General features: G+C 40.6%; 2 protein-coding genes across 2 annotated transcripts; one reads left to right on the forward strand and one right to left on the reverse strand.

Moving 5' to 3' along the window:
* Window positions 1–2,265: 2,265 nt before the first annotated feature.
* LOC141776987 (ras-related protein Rab-11B-like) lies at window positions 2,266–8,072 on the forward strand. The gene is made up of 5 exons (XM_074650893.1): window positions 2,266–2,469; window positions 4,886–5,081; window positions 6,298–6,491; window positions 6,762–6,842; window positions 7,358–8,072. Exons 1-5 carry the CDS (start codon window positions 2,430–2,432, stop codon window positions 7,501–7,503), a joined length of 657 nt encoding a protein of 218 aa, XP_074506994.1. The 5' UTR covers window positions 2,266–2,429; the 3' UTR covers window positions 7,504–8,072.
* Window positions 8,073–9,472: 1,400 nt separating this feature from the next.
* On the reverse strand, window positions 9,473–14,536 carry LOC141776986 (E3 ubiquitin-protein ligase MARCHF2-like). Its single transcript, XM_074650892.1, has 5 exons — window positions 14,217–14,536; window positions 12,392–12,685; window positions 12,091–12,286; window positions 11,549–11,758; window positions 9,473–10,820 (listed from the first exon to the last, which is right to left on the reverse strand). The coding sequence occupies exons 2-5, from the start codon at window positions 12,574–12,576 to the stop codon at window positions 10,665–10,667; spliced, it is 747 nt and encodes a 248-aa protein (XP_074506993.1). The 5' UTR covers window positions 12,577–12,685; window positions 14,217–14,536; the 3' UTR covers window positions 9,473–10,664.
* Between the last annotated feature and the right edge of the window lie 5,869 nt (window positions 14,537–20,405).

Consider the following 20,405-nt stretch of genomic DNA (forward strand, 5'->3'; position numbering starts at 1 on the left):
TGAATTTATACTCTTTGTATTACGACTTTTTTTCTCGTAAAGTTATGAATTTATACTCTTTGTATTACGACTTTTTTTCTCGTAAAGTTATGAATTTATACTCTTTGTATTACGACTTTTTTTCTCGTAAAGTTATGACTTTATTCTTGTAATGCCCCAAAAAAAGACAAAATGCACAATAAACAAAGTTAAAGATGAATTTGACTGATTACATTATTATTTTTTTCATATTTTCTATCCACCTTATTCTCGGGGGCGTTACAATGATTATGGGTGTAACCTCTGGTGACGTAGCTGAAGTAGCAGTAAACTTGTTAATCCATAGGCTAACCATAGTGGCTAACCGCCAACGGCGCTTCTTTTGAAAAGTAATTGGCCTTCAATTTAGCAAATCCAGCTTTATTTTTAACAGATATTATAACTAACGTTAAATTGAAATTTTCTAAAATGTCCTTGCAGAGCTCTGGTACTTGTTGCGCTGTTCGCGGCTGTACTAACAACCAGACAAAGCTGAATTTGTGGCTTCAACAACAGTGTGTTGAACATGTGTGCTCATTTCATTAAGTTGACAAAAAGCCAACTGAGGAAAACCTGTATCCTACTTTGAGGTTGTGCTACGAAAGAGCAGCAGAGAAGAGATGTCAGGTCCTTAAAAAGACTGACAGCAGTGGCAGGAGAATACCAGGTATGATTTCATGTGTAGGGAGGACACAGCATCGTAGTATTTGTTTAATGATAGCCAGCTACTTTGACTATTTTCTGTACAGTTTATAATGTAAGGCAGATTATGGCACGGAGTGTAGGTCAGCATTAGACTAAAAATAGTTAAAGGGACTGTTTGTTAAGAATCAGAAATGCTTGTTAACAGCGACACCTGTGGCCGTTAAGTCAACGAAAGTCAGCGTCCTGTTGCTCGCGCTTGTGCTCGCTCTACATAGACATGAACGAGCATCGCTCAAAACAGTGAGGCGACACACGTCAGCTAAAACCACAATATCACTCTATATTTCACCTGCTTGGCAGTAATGTTAGCTGACCAGACGAAGGTCTCTCCATGAATCACTGCTGATCCTAGTGCTTTTCCTGCTTCAGCCTCCCGACCGCGGCCGGATGGAACACCATCTCCACACGCCAGCTTGTCCAGAGAGTGGCCTCTGTAATGCAGGAGTACACACAGTCTGGTGGAGTGCGTCCATTTGGCGTTTCATTGCTGATAGCTGGATGGGATGAAGACCACCCCTACCTGTTCCAGTCAGAACCTTCTGGTGCATATTTTGCATGGAAAGCCACAGCCATGGGAAAGAATTACGTAAACGGAAAAACATTCCTTGAAAAAAGGTATAACAACGATCTGGAGCTTGAAGATGAACACCAATCTCCACCATAGCATTTTCCGTTTATCTATTATTTACCTCTACAATACAGTTTCTTAAAGGTCCCATATTATAAAAAAGTGAGATTTTCATGTTTTTTTATTATACAGCAGGCTTAAGTCCTATATAAATACTGTGAAAGTATCGAAACACTCAATCCACAGGGAAATACACACAGCCCGTATTCAGAAACTCTGCATTTGAAACAAGCTGTCAGGATTTCTGCCCATTCGTGATGTCGCGAGTATACAATATTTAGACCCTTGACACAATTTCAAACGTTAACATACTAAATGTGTCCCAGTTTATTCCTGGTTGCAGTGTATGTGAATGTCATCAGCTGGCAGGAAGTACACATGGACCCAAGCTGTTGCCTAGCAACGCAATTCTGTTGCAATTCCGTCAAAATGTGCTAAAACGGAGCGTTTCAGACAGAGGGTAAATACAGGTATATTCAGGCTGACAGTATGAGGAAAATAAAGTTTTTTTTTAACATTACAGCATGTAAACATGTTCTAGTAGAAACACAAAATATCAGTATGAACCTGAAAATGAGCATGATATGGGACCTTTAAAATATATCAGAAGGTTGAGACTCCCTGTTGGCTATCTGAAATAACATTTTCATTGTGAATGTTCTTTCAATAACTATTTATACACAATGTCAACCATTAAATGCTTTAATAGTAACATTATTCATGTGAAAGTGACAATGATGTCAACATCCTTTGTGTGTCCTGACCCTGTAATTCTCTTCATTCAGATCTAAATGGTTGTCTCCAGCTGGATGCTCCAGTATATCTGTTGGCATGTCAGTAAGCAGCGCCCCCCAGAGGAAGGTATCTGCGGTGCAGGACTCCTCCCCTCCCGCTGCAGAGTTGGGATCTCTCCCTTTCTGCGGCCAGCTCGCTCTTGACAGCCAACACTGGCGCAGAGAGTCTCAGCGCAAAAACAAAAACCTTTACCATATATTTTTCTAGCTGATAACGACAATTAACACCCAGACTTTCCACACATCCTTTTCCGGAGAGCAGCCTTGGAGCGGCCTCGTCTAGAATGGGGAACCGAGACGATGAATACGATTTCTTGTTCAAAGGTAACAAAAAAGAAAAGAAAGATGACTGCATTCCCCCCCTCCCCTCTTTACACCGACACTGCTATATGCTTTTAGAAACCTCTGATTGTATCTGACCAGATGTGTTTGTTTTCTAAAGACTAATGTTTGTGGATGATAATGTCTTGGTGTTGTTACAACAACATAATGCTGTCATTGTGACATTAGGCTGCAACGCCTGCAGCTATATTTATAGGTATGAGGATGCAACACCCTATCCAGTGCTCTGCCTTTTCTATTAAACTTTCATCAACTCATACAGTGCTCGTTTTATAGTTCCTGTTTTATTGATATGTTTTATTCCACCTAGGCCTTTTTTTTTTAGCCTCTTGATCAATAAGCTTCATCCTCAGATTGTTACTCAACCTTGCTCTGATTGAAACTGATCATAACTATCTATCTGTGTGTTATTATGACTGTCTCCAATATGATGTGATTGAATCAGATGGTGCCAGACTCAGGTTGGTTGGTTTATCTCTGGTTGGATCCAGAATGACTTCCTTTGATCGTGATATATCAGGTCCTGTGGCACATTAACATCCTGGGCCTGGATGAGCCAAAGGGCCATTTAGATGTAACAAAGTATCCTCTGTGGGATGAATAGAGCATCTGCCGGAGGCGAGAGAGCTCTCTCTCTCTCTCTCTCTCTCTCTCTCTCTCTCTCTCTCTCTCTCTCTCTCTCTCTCTCTGCCCTAAACCATCGTCTGTGTACAGGAAGGGCAAGGCGGCCTGCAAACTGTCGATTCAGGTTTTGATGAAGCCTGTTATCAGCTTCCTGCAGCCCCGGACCAGCAAGATGTCGACAGGGACAAAGTTCGGCTCTATTTCCTTTTGTCGAGGGAGAGAGAAAACAAAAAGGCTCCACCTCTGCTGCTGCTGTGGCTGCTGTGAACAGAAGCTCAGCTCAGCTCAGCCCAGGTCCATGAGCAGGATCAATCACTTTCCTCTCTCTGGAAACAAAGCCTGAGACAAGATCTTTGCCTGATGATAATCAATCCATACTGTCAGATTATACTGATCGCTAATCGCATAGTTTGTATCTGTTCAAAATGTACCTTTAAGGGAGATTTGGAAGTATTTAACACTCTTATCAACATGGGATGGGACAAATTATGCAAATGTATGTATATATTCATCATTCATCATATATTATCAATTAACAACACAAAACAATAACAGATATTGTCCATAAACCCTCACAGGTACTGCATTTAGTGTAAAAAGAAATATGGCAAATCATAAATCATAACATGGCAAACTGAAGCCCAACAGGTAACAACAGCTGTCAGTGTGTCAGTGTGCTGACTTGACTATGACTTGCCCCAAACTGCATGTGATTATCATAAAGTGGGCATCTCTGTAAAGGGGAGACTCGTGGGTACCCATAAAACCCATTTTCATTCACATATCTTGAGGTCAGAGGTCAAGGGACCCCTTTGAAAATGACCATGACCGTTTTTCCTCGCCAAAATTTAGCGTAAGTTTGGAGCGTTATTTAACCTCCTTCTCGACAAGCTAGTATGACATGATTGGTACCGATGGATTCCTTATGTTTACTAGTTACATATGATGCCAGTATCTTCACTTGTAAAACTGAGCCCGCTACAACCTCCGAAAGATCGATTGCATTAATGCCTTAAAGAAATTAGTGGCGTTGAAACCATTATGCGTTATCGTGTTAACATCGACAGCCCTAATACTTATACTCACAGTGTTGGTGTCATATTCCTTTGGTTCATTTTGTAGATGTAGCTCTTGAATCTCAGAGGTAGAAAGTAGTGGTGCAACGGTTCAACAAGCCCACGGTTCAGTTTGTACAGTCATTGAACGATTAGTTTTTTCACGGTTTGATCTTGCATCACTAGTAGAAAGAACATTTTAATTGAGGGTTGGTACACAAACATTGTTAAGGCTCAGTACTCCTAGGAAGACGTCAGCAGTCCATTTACTGAATGTCAGCACCCTCGGGGTGTTTTGGCCAGGCTAAACTCTTGATTTTGAAAGGTCGAGCATATAAAATCCACATTAAAGATGCAGCGTGAACAGCAAAACTCATTTATTCAGTTGAGCATATTCTGCTCAGTGAAGAATGGTTCATAAAAACGTCATTTGTTTTATTCCTCCTGTAATGAATTTAAAATGAAAAATCTCAAGCACTGTAACACTAAGGTTCTGTATTGACTCAGGCCTCGTGTTTTAAATTGTTACATTCCTACTTTACAGTAGAAATGTGTTTGTCATATCCCATAAATCACACAAACACAAAGCCCATGGGTTCTGTTGAAACCAGCGTTTATGCAATATCAACATTTCTTGGATCTATTAATATATATGGTCCCTGCCTCCCCCGTCACACATACAATGTACTAACACACTTGTCTCATCTTTTCCTCCACAGTTGTGTTAATTGGGGACTCGGGCGTAGGGAAGAGCAACCTGCTCTCTCGGTTCACACGAAATGAGTTCAACCTAGAGAGCAAGAGCACCATCGGGGTGGAGTTCGCCACGCGCAGCATCCAGGTGGACAGCAAGACGATAAAGGCTCAGATCTGGGATACGGCAGGACAGGAGCGCTACAGAGCCATCACCTCGGCGTGAGTCCAAGTCTGTGTGCTGCAGATAGTCCTGCCTTAGCAGTGCAATCACAAGTGACAGTATATCCTTCAGACTAGATCACTTAAAATGAGGCAGAATTTTGGGTATGTTCTACAACATTTTAAAGAGGTAGATGGATACTGCTCTACTAGATGTAAGATACTGGGTTTAATCTTGAGTTACACACAGAACCCAGGCCTCCCTCTCAATGTCCTAGATACATACATAAGTGCATCTGATAAATGTCAAACATGTTCAGTATCAGAGAGCAAAACTGTCACTGTAACCTTTATATCACACATATAATTGAATTTAAGACCCATTTAAAAACCTTAAAGGAACAATATGTAGCACTGATAGCTAGCGTTTAAAATTGGTAACAGCAGTCCAAATTCAAATAATAGGAGCCGTGGCCCGTCCGTTCCTCTGGTGTGACTGATGGCAATTTGAGGGTTACCTTCTAGACACGACCGCGTTAGCCTCTGGCCAGCAGTAGTAGTTGGAGTCACTTCACCGGCTGTGTGTCTGAAATACTCGCTGCCTTCATAACCCAGCTGCACACAGACCACAGAGAGATGTGTTGAGGCTTTTCAGGTCGGGTAGAATCTAACGTTGTTATCTCTGTTGATCCAGTTTGTTAGCTTGCTTCCATGGCTGCAGAAGGCTGTGTTTGCATGCCAATTGGTTTCATATATGTGACAACGGGGTGTTGAAACGGGCAGCGGATGGGATCACACCGACCAAAACAAAAACAGACTTTCCAAACCGTAATGGAAATTTCAAAAGAGGACATACTGGCTGTAGCATTGTTGTTGGAGACGCCAGTATTTAAATTTAGCATGTTTCCTTAATCTCTGATGACATGTCATGGTCATTTTATGATTTATTACAGTAAATATATTACATATTTGCCATTTTAAGTATAATATGAGTCCATTTCAAGTGAACAACAGCTTTAAAATGTATACTAGCTGAACTATTAGTTAACATGCTAAAATTAAATCCAATAATGTTTAGTTAAGTAGACAGAATGCAGATTGTACTACTACTGTATATTCTGGATTAGTCCATCAGTGTACAAGCAAAAGATATGTCACGAAAAACAGATACTTTTAAGAACTGAATGCCTCTTTAAGACTGAACCAGTCCTACAGACGTTTCCTGTCATCACCAGTGAAACGTGTTGTCACCGTTGTGTCTCTGGTCCTGTCACAGATACTACAGAGGAGCGGTGGGGGCGCTCTTAGTGTATGACATAGCCAAACACCTGACCTATGAGAATGTGGAGCGCTGGCTGAAGGAGCTGAGAGACCACGCCGACAACAACATCGTCATCATGCTGGTCGGCAACAAGAGCGACCTGCGTCACCTCAGGGCCGTGCCCACGGACGAGGCCCGGGCCTTCGCAGGTACTGGGACTTTCAAAAAGGTTAAACACTGGAGTGTGGGGAGGGATTTTATAGAACTTGTCTAGTTATAGACATTTGTATATTGTGTGTGTAGTTTTTAAAAGATATTTGACATTTGTTACATTGATCTTGGTCTGATCTTAGAAACCTTAACTGTATTGTTTGTTTTCATGAAGGTGGTAAGAAAAGAATATGTACTTGGTTTTATTAACTTATTTTGCTGCAAGCTTCTTTTGCTGTTAATTGTATGTTTTCGTCCATCCCCCTCAGAGAAGAACAATCTGTCATTCATAGAAACTTCAGCTTTGGACTCAACAAACGTTGAAGAAGCCTTCAAGAATATCCTCACAGGTATGCTTGTGAACAGAGGCGGGACGTCACAGCTGCACTGTTGATATTGTACTTGAACGATAAGAAATGGAAGTATGTTTAAAATGTCAATGTCAGCTTAACCTCTCATACACCAATTATTCCCAAACTGTAGTAACTGATAACATACCATTAACATTACTATGTCATTCTGAGCTGAAACTGTTGCTCGAGATTTTATCTTTCAAGCTTTAAGATGTGTTCAAGTCTGTTTTTAGAAGTAGCTACTGATTAACAAAGAGAAATAATTTGCAACTGAAAAAAAAGCGATAATTTCTGGTAACTAAACTGTTGAACTTGTGTAACTTCCTCTTTCTGTGGGAAGTTCTTTTGATCCGTGTTGTGTAAAATCATAACCGAAGAATCAACTTGCAAAATGCCTCACCCCTTTTTTCACTTCTGAGTTTCAGTATCATTGTCGATGTGCACCCAAAACAACAAAATAATTTAGGGGGAAAATGACTGATCACTTTTTACTCCGTCTTTTCAAAAAACAGAAATCTACCGCATCGTCTCGCAGAAACAGATTGCTGAGCGGTCTGCCCATGACGAGTCCCCAGGAAACAACGTGGTGGACATCAGCGTGCCACCCACCACGGACGGCCAGAGGGGAGGCAAACTGCAGTGCTGTCAGAACCTGTAACCCACGGCAACCGTCCCTCCTCACCTGGGTCGATTATTAATTGAAATCCACAGTGTTGGTATGCTTCCATCCGCCTGGGGTGCAATATTGTCTGAATCTGCACTTTTTAGATCAGTGGAGTCGGTTCCGTTAGGCCACAAACGATCAAGTCCAGAAAGAAAGTGTTTGAATTGATTTCAAATTGTAATCTGACCCAGGTACAGTCTGCTACATCCCAGTGCAAAAACAGGATTGATGGTACCGCGTATGTAGCTGCCAGTTACCCATGTTAGTGTAGCGGAATAGCTTTTGCCTGAGACCTTGTAAGCCTAGACATCTCCCTGGTAGACGGTTATTGCCATGTGTTGGAGGCCCGGCTTTGAATCCTGCCTGTTTCAGTCGTACCAGCAGTCCTGTTTTTGGGCTTTCCTCCTCCTCCTCCTTCAGTCATCATCTCAAAAGTGGTTGTGACGCTGCTGATGCTTATTTCATTTTGTGTAAAATATATTCTTTTTTTTGGTTTTGATTTTGATAGCTTGTCTGCTCACATACATTATATTAATGCCATGAAATTAAATTTTACAATATTATGTTCATGTGTCCTCTTTTTTTCTCTCTTTTTAGCAACACATACATAAAATGACATCATGATGAACCTTAGGCCTGTCCCGAATACCATTTTTTGGGCTTCGAGGCTTCGGTGAGAAATATTTTAAGGTATTTAAAGCTTCGTGGCGTGGCGTGGCGTGGCGTGGCGTGGCGTGGCGTGGCGTGGCGTGGCGTGGCGTGGCGTGGCGTGGCGTGGCGTGGCGTGGCACAGCGCAGCAGGCTGACATGTTCTTCTGTCTGTCTCTATCTCTCTCGTTTCAGTGCCTGGGACAGTGCTGCTGACAGACTACTGTACATACATACACCTCTACACACAACGAACAGCAATATCTGTTTGAGAATAAGTAATAATAAATGATGTTATGGGATTATTCCTTATTTCATGGGTTATTTGGGGATATATACTTTATTATTACATACTTATATAAAAGTGAACAAAAAACAAAGCATTTGAACACTGATTTGGAGGTCCATTACCATGGCAATGGTTGAAGCTTCGAAGCATTCGGGTCAGCCCTACTGTGTCTGATCTTTTGAAATTCCCATGGCACGTCTGTGTCACCGTTTCCGTCCAAGCGCACTTCCTTCCTACAGAGCCCAGTAATGAAATAACCAAATTATATATTAGTTGCTTTTTGTGAGTTGATATAAATGTAACTGATTGTGTTAAATGGGCATAATGATATTGTCTCCTAACAATCACAGGCCCCTGAATTGAATCGAATCAAAATCGTATCACGGCACACGTTGTGACATCAGCAAATAATATCGTCTAAAGAATCAATATAATATTGTATCGTGATGAAACCTGTGATTAACACCCCTAGCCAAATGATTTTAAATAATGTGTTACAACATTGTTGATGCATCAACACTTAAGGAGCATTTTACTGTTGTTTCAAGGCAAGGTGGAGCTAGTTTACATCATATCTCTTAAGGTGGGGGGGTCAAGGCTCTCCAAAGGGTCACAAGATAACTTGGGGAAGTTGTGAGATGATTAAGAAAAAAACAAAAAAAAACAGGTTGTGTTACACAAAGGGACATCGAGCAAAATCTTTGCTCTTTTTGGATCTTGTCTTATCTTGGGTAATTTTTTTTTTTATCTCTGAACTGTAGTGGAGTAGAAGTACAAAATAAAAATGGAAGTACTCAAGTTAAGTACCTGAAATTGTACTTTAGTTCTGTACTTTGGTAAAAGTCCTATTCATAGTACACGCTGTGTACAATAGTGGATGTAAAAGGTCTCTCAGCACAAACCTATTGAATGGGTAAATAATTCTCCCCCCATAGTGATTGATCAGCAGAGATATATTTCCAAAGACTACAGGAAGATCATTAGAGGCTGACCTACCTAAAACCAACAGACAAGTCACATTTCACATGGATTTAGTCCGGGAGTCCCTCGTGTTTTATTGCACAATAACCCAACTTTCTGGGGGATGCAGCAGGAAGACTACAATAACACAAAATACTTTGTATAGCATACGCTGCATACATCGATTGACATCTCATAACACATTTCTCTTTTGCACCTTTTTGCTGAGTACCAGCCTGCTCTGGTACATCTCTTGTTTTTATGTAGGGCAAAAGTCTGTAGTCTCACTATTCTGAACACTGCATCTCCTCTATTTCTCTCTTGTGATGTAGGACACGATAACTACTGGTCATTGCGAGGCAGCTCAATTAATGGATGGTGCATTTACAAGTGGAGTTCGGCCGTTTGCTTATGCACTTTTATGACAATAGCAGAGACATGATCCAATTAGAATGTAAACACTTTTCCACACCTTCAATACTATTTCCTTACTGTCGTTTAACGGCTGCTGTTGGCGTTGTCCTCCCACGTACTACAATCCTCACTGACCTTGTGACAAGTGTGATAAATATGTGATGCCTTAGCTGTTGTCTAAACAGGAAAATGATTTTCACCGTCCATACATCGATGATGAAGCTTTTACCAGGAAACTTCAAAGGGATTCAGATTGTAGACGACATCGTTGGTACGAGCGATTTTCGCCCTCTGCTTGTCAAAAAAAAGAATATTCACAGATAGACTTCGTCAATCATGTTTTAAGGTTATCATCCTTTGCCGGGCTATTGGCTGCCCATTGTTCAAAAACAGCTAAATACATCGTGAAGGGGCATGGGGGAATTATAGGTAGTGAATATGTTTCATATTATACTGTAGTAGCATGCTGTATCAGTTATATCCTGCTACATTAGCTTGTGTCTTAGTATTTCATAAGTTTGTGTCACGGACATACAGTTGGGCTGGTTAGTCCGTTATCCACGTCGTTCACATCCCAGCACCGGCTGTCCGCTGACAACTCTGTGTTTCAACATCGACTACGACTCCGGAATGAGTTCTTCTCAAAACCACTTTTGTGGTCGGCTAATACCGTAGTAGTTTACATCAAGTGCTTCGAAAAAAGAAAACAGGAGGGGAAAGTAGCTCTCCCCTCTCAGAATGGTCCTTATGAAGTGCAAAAGTTTATTAATATGATTAATTTTGTTTTTAGAGAGCGCTTCAGTGGGCGTTATTTTTAAATATTCCTCTTGCCACCGCTCTGCACTCATACGATGGTCTCGTCAGTCATTTTCTTGGTCGACTTGGTCGGCACAGAACGCTGGGTGGTGTGCGCCCCTTTCATGTCGGGCATGAGCAGGCGCACTTTCTGATTGGTCCTCCTCCACTCCGAGTATAACTGACAGTGATACCGAAATGACACCTGAGATTGAAAGGAAGAAGAGCGGGAGGGGGAGGGGATGGGGGTGAGACAGGCGGCGACAAGGGAGGAAAAGACAGACGTCAATAACACTGACACCAAGATATTTGAGACAGAGTAGTACGTCTGCAGGACGACGATATGCTGACTGAAGCTGTGACTGCTACATGAGCTGCGAGTAAAAGGGCTCATTTTTCACAATTTGACATGTCTAATGATTCTTCTGCTGAAGATTAAAGGGTTAGATTTCTGAATAATACATGCTATTTTTTACAGTATATGATCCAGTTACGTCCAGTTAAGGAAAAAAAGTGCAGAGTAAAAGACAGCTTAGTCTTAGTCTTCTCAAAGAGCTGTGCATGTATGTGCCTGCATGAACTATCTGGCCAACTTTCAAACAAATGAGTGGTCTGTGCCAAAGATTATCAAGTTGCACACATGCCCTCACGTCTCTCTATGCTTTGACTTTGCTTGAGTGCTATTCAAGGTCATATTAGGACCAGAAAACAGTCCCAGCATTTTCTACGATGATCAACAGCAGAACATAGATCTGTGGTTGTCTTTGTATTCCATCTGTGTGGGACACCAAGAAAAATAAAAACAAAAGAACAGCTTGTGGGTGTGAAGAAGCCAGAGAGAAAACCTGCCAGCACCTCAACAGAAGTACATAAACATCATAAACATGTTTTTCTCAGTTACAGGAGAATAACCCTCAGTAATGCATTAGTTACCAGTGTCCAGAGGATGTAGATGGTGAAAAGGGCGATGGTGAGGGCGATGAGGCCTACGGCCTCGAGTCTGCTCTTCAGCTGCAGGTGGTCCTGGGCTCCCCTCAGACACAGCCAGCCAGAGATGGCGGCCAGGGGTGTGATGAGGAGAAAGCAGGCCATGTCGCACAGCAGCGTACGCTTCTCACTGCGAGGACCTGGGTCCTTCAGCCACTGAGCAAGAGCAAAACGAAGACTTAATTTTGTTCAACTGAAAATGAACTTTCTACAGTATCACCTCTTGATTGATGCATCTTAGTTTGCGCTGGCTATTACAACTAAATTCTGCCAAGAAAGAGAATTAAAAAGGTGTGCGATTGAAAACTAGACCTATGAATAGAGAGCTCTTATCACAAGATCAGGCAACCGTCTTATTAATATCATCTCATATCCTGTAGATGCTACTTCTTGCATCACACTCTACATGGCTTAAAATTAATCTTACAAAATACTTAAAATATCAGTACAAGGCCAAAGATTTATCCTGGCAGTAAAACCCCTCTAACCTGTGTGAGTGGTTGTGGTCGTCGTTCAATAGTGAATTCTGTGTGACAGAGTTCACAGTAGCTGGTGTTGGAGGAGGACAGCCACTTCTCCAAGCAGCTCTTGTGCACTTTACCCAGCGTACCAGTGCAGTCGCAGGGTGAGAGCAGCGTCTCCCCTCCAGCTCCCTCGTGACAAATCCGACACATGCCCACATCGCTGTGGAGCAAAGACGGAGAAGACGACGATGTGATGATTAACCCAAAGTACAATGTAATTACAGTATATTCGTCAAGGCCCCGTGTGAGTTCCTCCCTCTCTTACCTCTGCAAGCTCACCGCTTTGACAACGGTGGAGAGTGGGCGGCCATCTTTAGCCGTAACCTTGGCAATGTACTGGGCCTGCGCGGTAGAATCAGACTCCTCCGAATCCTTGGAGGCGTCAGATTCGGCGTTCCCGGAGTAATCACAAAGGGAGCCGGGCAGGTGGCAGCACCCTGACGAAGACATGGCTCAGCTGAGGGTGACGAAGATGATAGTGGAGGCGACTTCAAAAGAAGGTCCGATCCAAAACCCAACCTCCTCCTACTCCTCCTCTGTCCACCTACAGAGCAAATGCCTGGTGGAATAAAAACAAGAGAGAAAGTATGGGTGACTCCTTGAAATGACAACATAAAAGTACAACATGATGTTGCAAGTCTCTCATCAGACTCTATATAGGTCTCAGTGATGTCATGTTGATACAAGAGATGTCTCAGTGATGTCATGTTGATACAAGAGAGGGCAAAGTTATTGTTTTTAAAGCTAGTCACCTGTCTAAGATACATTTTGGGACAGTAATGCAAACAGTACTTTACTATGGACATAAATGCACTTTTCTCTGCTGCTAAACACGACTGCAAATTGTGTGAAATTGTGTCTGAAATGTTTACTTATTTTATTTTTTTATTTTTTAGGTATAGTTAATTTTAATACTTATTTATTCTATCCTTTTTAATTTGTATGCAAATACTCAGTGAAATGAAAATAAAGTGAATCTTGAAGTTCAAGCTCGAGGGCCCCAAAAAAGCTAGAAATAAACAAGACATAACCTTAAAAATTTATTTTTAAGCAAGACACAAAATCCTCAAAAAAGGAAAAGTGCAAAAACACATCTACAACTATATGTTTCTACTATATGTTTCAGTAAATATGGGTGATATGGCTTCAACAAAACTGTGTTGTCAAGCAGATACAAAATGCAGCACACTGTTGTGCAGAGAAAACCCATTTTCACAGGTGCTAGTATCAGGAAGAAACTGTGTTACCCAGGCTGATAACTGTCACCAATATCCTCTTCAACAACTTCCTTGAAAAAGATATGCATCAGTGTGGTGGAAGCATATTCTGTGTATATCTAAAGCCCCGGATGATAAAAGCAAACATAAAAATGTCTTTAAGCAAGACACAAAATCCTAAAAAAAAGGAAAAGTGCAAAAACACATTTACAACTTTTAAATTGGAGTGATAGTGGAGCCATACAAATTGCATGTTTAACATATTTTACTCAATAAAAATAATATGTTTCAGTAAATATGGGTGATATGGCTTCAACAAAACTGTGTTGTCAATGCAGATACAGAATGCAGCACATTGTTGTGCAGAGGAAAACCCATTTTCACAGCTGTTCAGATGGTAGTATCAGGAAGAAACGGTTACCCAGACTGATACTGTCAACTTCCTTGAAAAGAAACATTCTAATAATGCATCAGTGTGGAAGCATATTATCTAAAGCCCCGGATGATAAAAGCAAACATAATCAAACTAATGTCAATGTGATTTAATGCATTGTTTTTCAGTAACTTAGCACTGTTATCACATTACATGCAGAGAAAATACTGTCAAACTGCGTCAGCACTGTTTAATCTACACTCTCTACCTTTAATCGACGATTTACAGTTAACATTTCACAGCTAATTTCGGCCGATTAAATGTAACGTTACATGATGAGACAGTGTCGTTACTGTACAATAACCAACATCTCATCATCAATACCTGAAAGACCATGTAAAGCAGCTGAATAGGTGTCAACAGACAAGCTGATATGTTACATTGGTGTATATAAAAGCTGCTAAACAAGGTGGTAAAACAGATGTTAGTGATTTACTCACCAGACGGACTCCCTGTTTTTCTCTCGCTCGGCCTTGGCCTCCTGCGTTATAACCAGACACCAGCTAGCTGAGCTAACTAGACAAACCCTAGCTACAAACTATGACATTGACATCTAACCAAAAGCTGATGATATGAGGGGAGACAAAAGACGACCACATGCGCTGTGTCCTCTCCATGGCTTGTAGCGTGTCTCCCTCGAGCTGGTTTTGTTTCGAAAAAGGTGAAAACAAGCTGACAGGATTTACTAGACACGGCTAACGTGGCTAGCAATGGTAGCAAGCCTACCTCAGCATCCCTCAGCTGTGCGCTGGTCATGTGACACAATGCTGCCTTCAAAGCCCCTCAGTGATATGTGACAACAAAGGCTTTTACACTTACACAAGATTCAAGAGTTGTATTTGCCATTTGCACCTATAAGTACAATTCTGAGCAGTTTACACCGAGTCAGCTTTAAGAAAAGAAAAAGGGTAGAAAAGGCACAAGGTAATTACAGTACAAAATAAGTAGCACATTCAACTCAACACAATAAATAAATAAATAATTAAAATATATAATAAATATATACAGTATATAAAACGCCCTCAGTGTAGTCAATAAATAAACTAAACTACCCTCTGCATAGGAACGATACCCCCAGAATACAAATATACAGTATATATGCTCCATGACCATGTTAAAAGTCACTTGATTTTAATGTGTTTTGTATGATATTATACTCTGTATTTATTTTGCATTTGTTTTATGTTGTGGCATCTGAAACTTGAATGTATGTTTCAATGCTGCTGTCTTGGCCAGGTCTCTCTTGCAAAAGAGATTCTTAATCTCAATGAGTAGGCTACTAACTGGTTAAATAAAGGTTAAATAAAAAAAATAATAAAAAAAATCAAAATAAAAAAAACTTGTAGCTCTCATAAAAATATTTTTAAAAAGAAATAATTAATATATTTCAGACAATTACGCAGTGGAAGGCAGCATATTGCACAGCATTACAGTCCATTCAGGTGTACTGTGTCTCAATAATGGTATATGGAGGTGAGGTGTGGGGTATTTGTGTCCCTCTTTAATGTCCTTTGTCACCAGTCTTATTGTAGCTGGGAAGAAGCTGTTGTGAAACCGTGCTCTGTGAGTGGAGATGCTCTCTACTTTACATTTTATATTGCCAAATGTGCTTTTAAGGAGGTCAGTAAATATGCAAGTGAAGTGAAAACTGATAATGAAGGGAATGGTTGTAATTTAACGACACAAATACCGCTTCCCGCTGTTGCAACTGTTATTTACGAGGGAGCCTGAATGCGGCGGCACTGTGCAAACAATACCAACAAATCATGCATGTTTGGATGAACATGTTTTTAATCTCTCTTTTCCTGGCAGTATTGGTTGGATTTCAACATGGAAACGACCTTTTTTCTCCTCCATCGAGGAAACATCTGTAGGGAAGATTATGTCAAAATAAAACCGCTAGGTGGTAGCGTTTAGTCAACCCTCTCTGGGTGTTGCAGAGAGGATGGTCAGGACAGGTATTGTGCCACAGGTGAGGTTCAAGGACCTTCAGGGAGATGATAGATATTAATTACAGTCAATAGACATTAGTACAGTGACAATGAACAACAATGACAGTCTATGTTCATTATAGGTTTTTGTGTCTAATGAGTTCTTTTTTTGGGTATCCTTATAAACATTTTGAGGAATGACTGGTTTAAGGTACAGCAGTGGTGGAAAGTTACTAAATATATGAATTCATGTGCTGTTCTTGAGTACAGTTCATTTCATTTTTCATTTCAAATTTATTTCGAACATGTAGAATACAAAAAAAATAAAATAAAAAATAAAGAGAGAGAATGATCATACCAACAAGTGGACAGTCAGAAACAAGTAGTATTTACATACAATGAAAAGCATAAGACAAATAAATTGTCAAACACTTGATGCCTTGATTTACATATTCGAAAAGGAGTGAGAAGAAGTATACACTTATTTAATCCCATCCCTTCTCCATAAGTCAATTATTAATTATTAACCAGCTTTCTTATTGAGCTAAACATATACTTTTTAAAATTTATCTAACTATAATTATTATTATTTATGATTATTCTAACTATAATTATTATCTTTAATCTGTGTCATACAGACATATAAATTAATTACTGATATAATTATCCTTATCAGATGTAGCCTACTTGTACCGGAGGCCTACTTGAGTATTTCCATTTTATGCTACTTTATACTTGTGACTTTCAGTACATTTTGTTGATAATACTTACATACTTTAACCATAGATGCTGGACCTCTTATAATGGAGTATATACTGTATATATTTAATGTTCAAGAAGTGAAGTAGAGTTGCACTGGTTTGTTTCCTGGAGACATGCTGATATTGAAGTGATGAAGTGTTGAAGCACATGTCAGCTGAGATGAACGAGCATCGCTCAAAACAGTGAGGCGACACACGTCAGCTAAAACCACAATATCACTCTATATTTAAGCTGCTTGGCAGTGATGTTAGCTGACTAGACGAAGGTCTCTCTATGAATCAATGCTGATCCTAGTGTTGGCTTTTCCTGCTTCAGCCTCCCGACCGCGGTCAGAAGGAACAGGGGAGACACTGTAGCCCCGGTCGGAGACGACAACGTTACTCACTCCGGAGCCCCGTCTATTCACTCGGCAGAAGGAAACGACACGGGAAACCTCTGTTGGTCTGGAGGAGCTGCAGCATTTATTTCTGCACAAACTTCCACAAACAATTCACTAGATATTCTCAGAGCTAAACGAATTCTTCTGCAGTGTGTAGTGTGCGCGCATGCACGTGAGAGGTGGAGCGAGAGAGCGAGTGAGAACGAGCGCGGTGTGTGAGTGAAGGCAAGCAGACAGGCAGAGGAGCAGAGTGCAGCAGAGACTTCGGCCCTGGAGACCAAAGCTACGGTCTCCCCTGTGTCTTCTGGAGGCCGAAGCAGAAAGAGCCAACACTGTTTTGCAAGACGGGCTTCACTAGATATAACTTTGAGGTTTTGGCCACAAGCGAGCGCGCATGGGACACCGACCCGCAATGATTTATACGTGTAAGAAGGTACAAACAGTCCCTTTAAAGCCTGCAAAAAGGAAACATTGGGAAATGTCTCCCTGACCCAGATCATTCTTGACCAACTAATGCAATGCTCAGTGTCAGACAGATCTAGCTCTACATGGTCAGCCCATCGTCACATATTTTGTTACCAGACAAAAATAATATTCCAATTTAATTCTGCATGATGCAGAAACATTAAAGACCTCGATACTTTGGAGACTTTTAAATCGTACCCCCTCGTGAATTGTGAAATGTTCCTTTAGTGTGACCTAAAATAGTAACCTCCTCATGTAATGTTTAACCATTAGTTAAACAATATCTATTTTCTGCCTCACCGTCTCTCCTTGCCTCTTCCTTTTCATTCCCTTTGAACCCAAACACTGATAAAGAAGGGGTTCACGTATGGTGAGTTTAATCTGACACACACACACCCACACCTCAAAGCGTGTTTCTCGTGAGCTATCTCACCCGTCTGTTTGGTCAAAGTCCAACAGAGATCATGAGACACTATCTCTCCGCATGTGCGGGCAGGCGTGTGGGATATCATGAGACATGAATGTCGTTGGACTTTAACATTGGCGGACGCAAAAATGCACATGCAGTTCATTTACGCATCATCACACATTTGAAAATGTGATAAAATGACATTTACATAATACAGTATTTAGCAGTAAAATACAGGTAATCTCAACATTCATGATCCATTGCTGCTTCTGAGGCTGGTAGACAAGGTTTGAAACTATCTTCATGACCTAGCAGAGATTCAACAAGTTGCAACAATGTGTGACACAATAGTAGTTCCCATTGTTTAACTTCATTGTCAGTGTGTCCAGCCTGCTGCTGCTGCTGCTGCAGGAATTTCTCCTTATCATGATGCCTGAGATGAGAATGACCTGACTCAGCTTTGACTTCATTTGTATGGAATGTGGAAATGTGCAGTAATGATATACATATAGCATATTACTCCTTTAGTTCATGTTGTTGGCTACTGAAAACTGCATGCCCCATGTCTTTGTTTAATTGCAGGGAGCTGCCAATTGTAAATTCAAACAATTAGATAAAATTAGACACAAATAAACTAATAATTTATAGTTATTAAAGTTGCACCACATTTAAGTTAGATGTATGGGTCACAACTGGACTTTTTGAACTGGGTGGTGTGAAGATTGGCACACACATGCACAATAGTAACATATTCCTACATAGTTTATCTACAGTAGAGGAATGGAGAGAGAGTGAGACTGCCGCTGACTGAAACAGAGAGGCAGACACGTGGATACAGACAGGCAGATTGCGAAACTTATTCACAGCGTTTGGCTTTCAATAACAGTATAATTCAATCGCTGCAGTTCCATCTCGTGATCCTTTAAACTGTCAGCAGGAGGCCTCATGAGTGCCACGGTTTCTCTCATTTCCCGATGCACGCTTGTCCTTGTGGGAACTAACTTGGCCTTTCTCACGCTACAAATGTCTATTCAATGCCCAACTGTCCAATAGGGTACTTTGGTGACTATTTAATACCACATCCTCTAGCTATTTTACGCAATTCAATGTGAGATAGCGTGTATACTGTGTCTCCTTCAGGAGCGTTGAGGCCTGGGATCACTTCATTTGAATATAATCTTGAGGGAAATACACATTGTAAATGACTCCATTCTAATCATTGTTGTCTGTCTTACAATGTTTAGTCACTGTCCATCAACTTGGGGCCATTTTGTGATTGTTGAGGGTGGTATTGACTGATTTAAACTCTAATTTCCACTCAAGTACAAATCAAAACTGCATTGGAATTTCATAGAATTTCTTTCAGGACCATTCTGAGTATTACCGTGTGTTTGTCTACCCATTTTGATGTTTTGGACTTTCACCTAGTGGGCCTACTGACAGTATTGATTTAAAGATATGAATGGTCCCGCAGCAAAAAAAAAAGAATTCACAAAACATGAAGCTGCTTTAATCATAACATTTTAAAACCTTAATTGATTAAATACAGTAGAAGTAAATTAAATGAGACCTTTCTATGAACTCGCATGAAGGTATTGGCAAAATTGATTGACTTTTTTTTCTTTTCCAGTGCAATGCAATAAAATATCCATCAAACTGAAAATAATGAGATGGCTAGTCTTTCAAAACTTTAAAAAAAAAATATCAGGCGGCATTTTTTTCTTCCTCTTTTTTGTTCTTTCCATTAAAATATGAGGATGAACAGGAATGATGAAAACAAAATAGTTTCATTAAAGGAACAGTGTGTGACATTTTGGGGGATTTATTAGCAGAAATGGAATATAATATTCATAACTATGTTTTCATTAGTGTATAATCACCTGAAACTAAGAATCTTTGTGTTTTGATTAGCTTAGACTGATCCGTTTATATCCACATAGGGAGCAGGTCCTCTTCACGGAGTTCACCAATGTTGCTCCGCCATGTTTCTACAGTAGCCCAGAATGGTCAAACCAAACACTGGCTTTAGAGAGAGACGTTTGCATTTTCACGTTACCTGAAGGCCACCGTAGTTCTCCAACACGCTTGTGGAACTGCGGTAATGTGAGCAGAGTGCAAAACTGTGGTACCGCCAGCTGCCGTCTGACTTCCCTTTCTCCTAAAGTATTGTTATTATGATGCAGTCGGCGGCTCACGTTATCGCAGTCTTGGAAAGGGAGTGAGCACAGGGGTACTCAGTTGGTTGCAATCTGCAACCACACCACTAGATGCCATCAAATCCTACACACTGGACCTTTAATAAGTGCACTTAAATGTTAATGTTTGATTTGAACAGCTGGTTTTAAGAGCAGACATGTTAAAAAACAACATGGATGATGGATGATGACTATTTTTTTCCTGTAAAATCTTTATTGAAACCCATTAATTGGTTTCATCACAGTTTGCTATTACGTAACAACAAGAGGCACACCGTATCTAAATCACTCTTTCCTCATCCATCCTAGTCATGAGACATTCATAACCGCTCTAATGCAGGACATACCATTAGTGGTTTTGATTCTACAAATGTGAAGAGTGAAACCATGCACACGACTCCCAATTACAAAACTGTGTGCACTCGTTCATTTCCATTATTGAATCACCAACTGGCTATTCTGAGTGCAGTCAGCTGATTGGGAAGCAG

This window comes from Sebastes fasciatus, chromosome 11 (genome assembly GCF_043250625.1).
Source record: "Sebastes fasciatus isolate fSebFas1 chromosome 11, fSebFas1.pri, whole genome shotgun sequence".
Taxonomy (NCBI): Eukaryota; Metazoa; Chordata; class Actinopteri; order Perciformes; family Sebastidae; genus Sebastes; species Sebastes fasciatus.

What these genes read in the sequence shown, in the direction of transcription:
- LOC141776987 (XM_074650893.1), top strand. Translation starts at nt 2,430, where the DNA reads ATGGGGAACCGAGACGATGAATACGATTTCTTGTTCAAAG. An exon ending in TACAGAGCCATCACCTCGGC is followed by an intron (nt 5,082 to 6,297) that starts GTGAGTCCAAGT and finishes GTCCTGTCACAG; the next exon opens with ATACTACAGAGGAGCGGTGG. An exon ending in CGAGGCCCGGGCCTTCGCAG is followed by an intron (nt 6,492 to 6,761) that starts GTACTGGGACTT and finishes CATCCCCCTCAG; the next exon opens with AGAAGAACAATCTGTCATTC.
- LOC141776986 (XM_074650892.1), bottom strand. Translation starts at nt 12,576, where the DNA reads ATGTCTTCGTCAGGGTGCTGCCACCTGCCCGGCTCCCTTTGTGATTAC. An exon ending in AAAGCGGTGAGCTTGCAGAG is followed by an intron (nt 12,287 to 12,391) that starts GTAAGAGAGGGA and finishes TTTGCTCCACAG; the next exon opens with CGATGTGGGCATGTGTCGGA. An exon ending in GACCACAACCACTCACACAG is followed by an intron (nt 11,759 to 12,090) that starts GTTAGAGGGGTT and finishes GCTCTTGCTCAG; the next exon opens with TGGCTGAAGGACCCAGGTCC.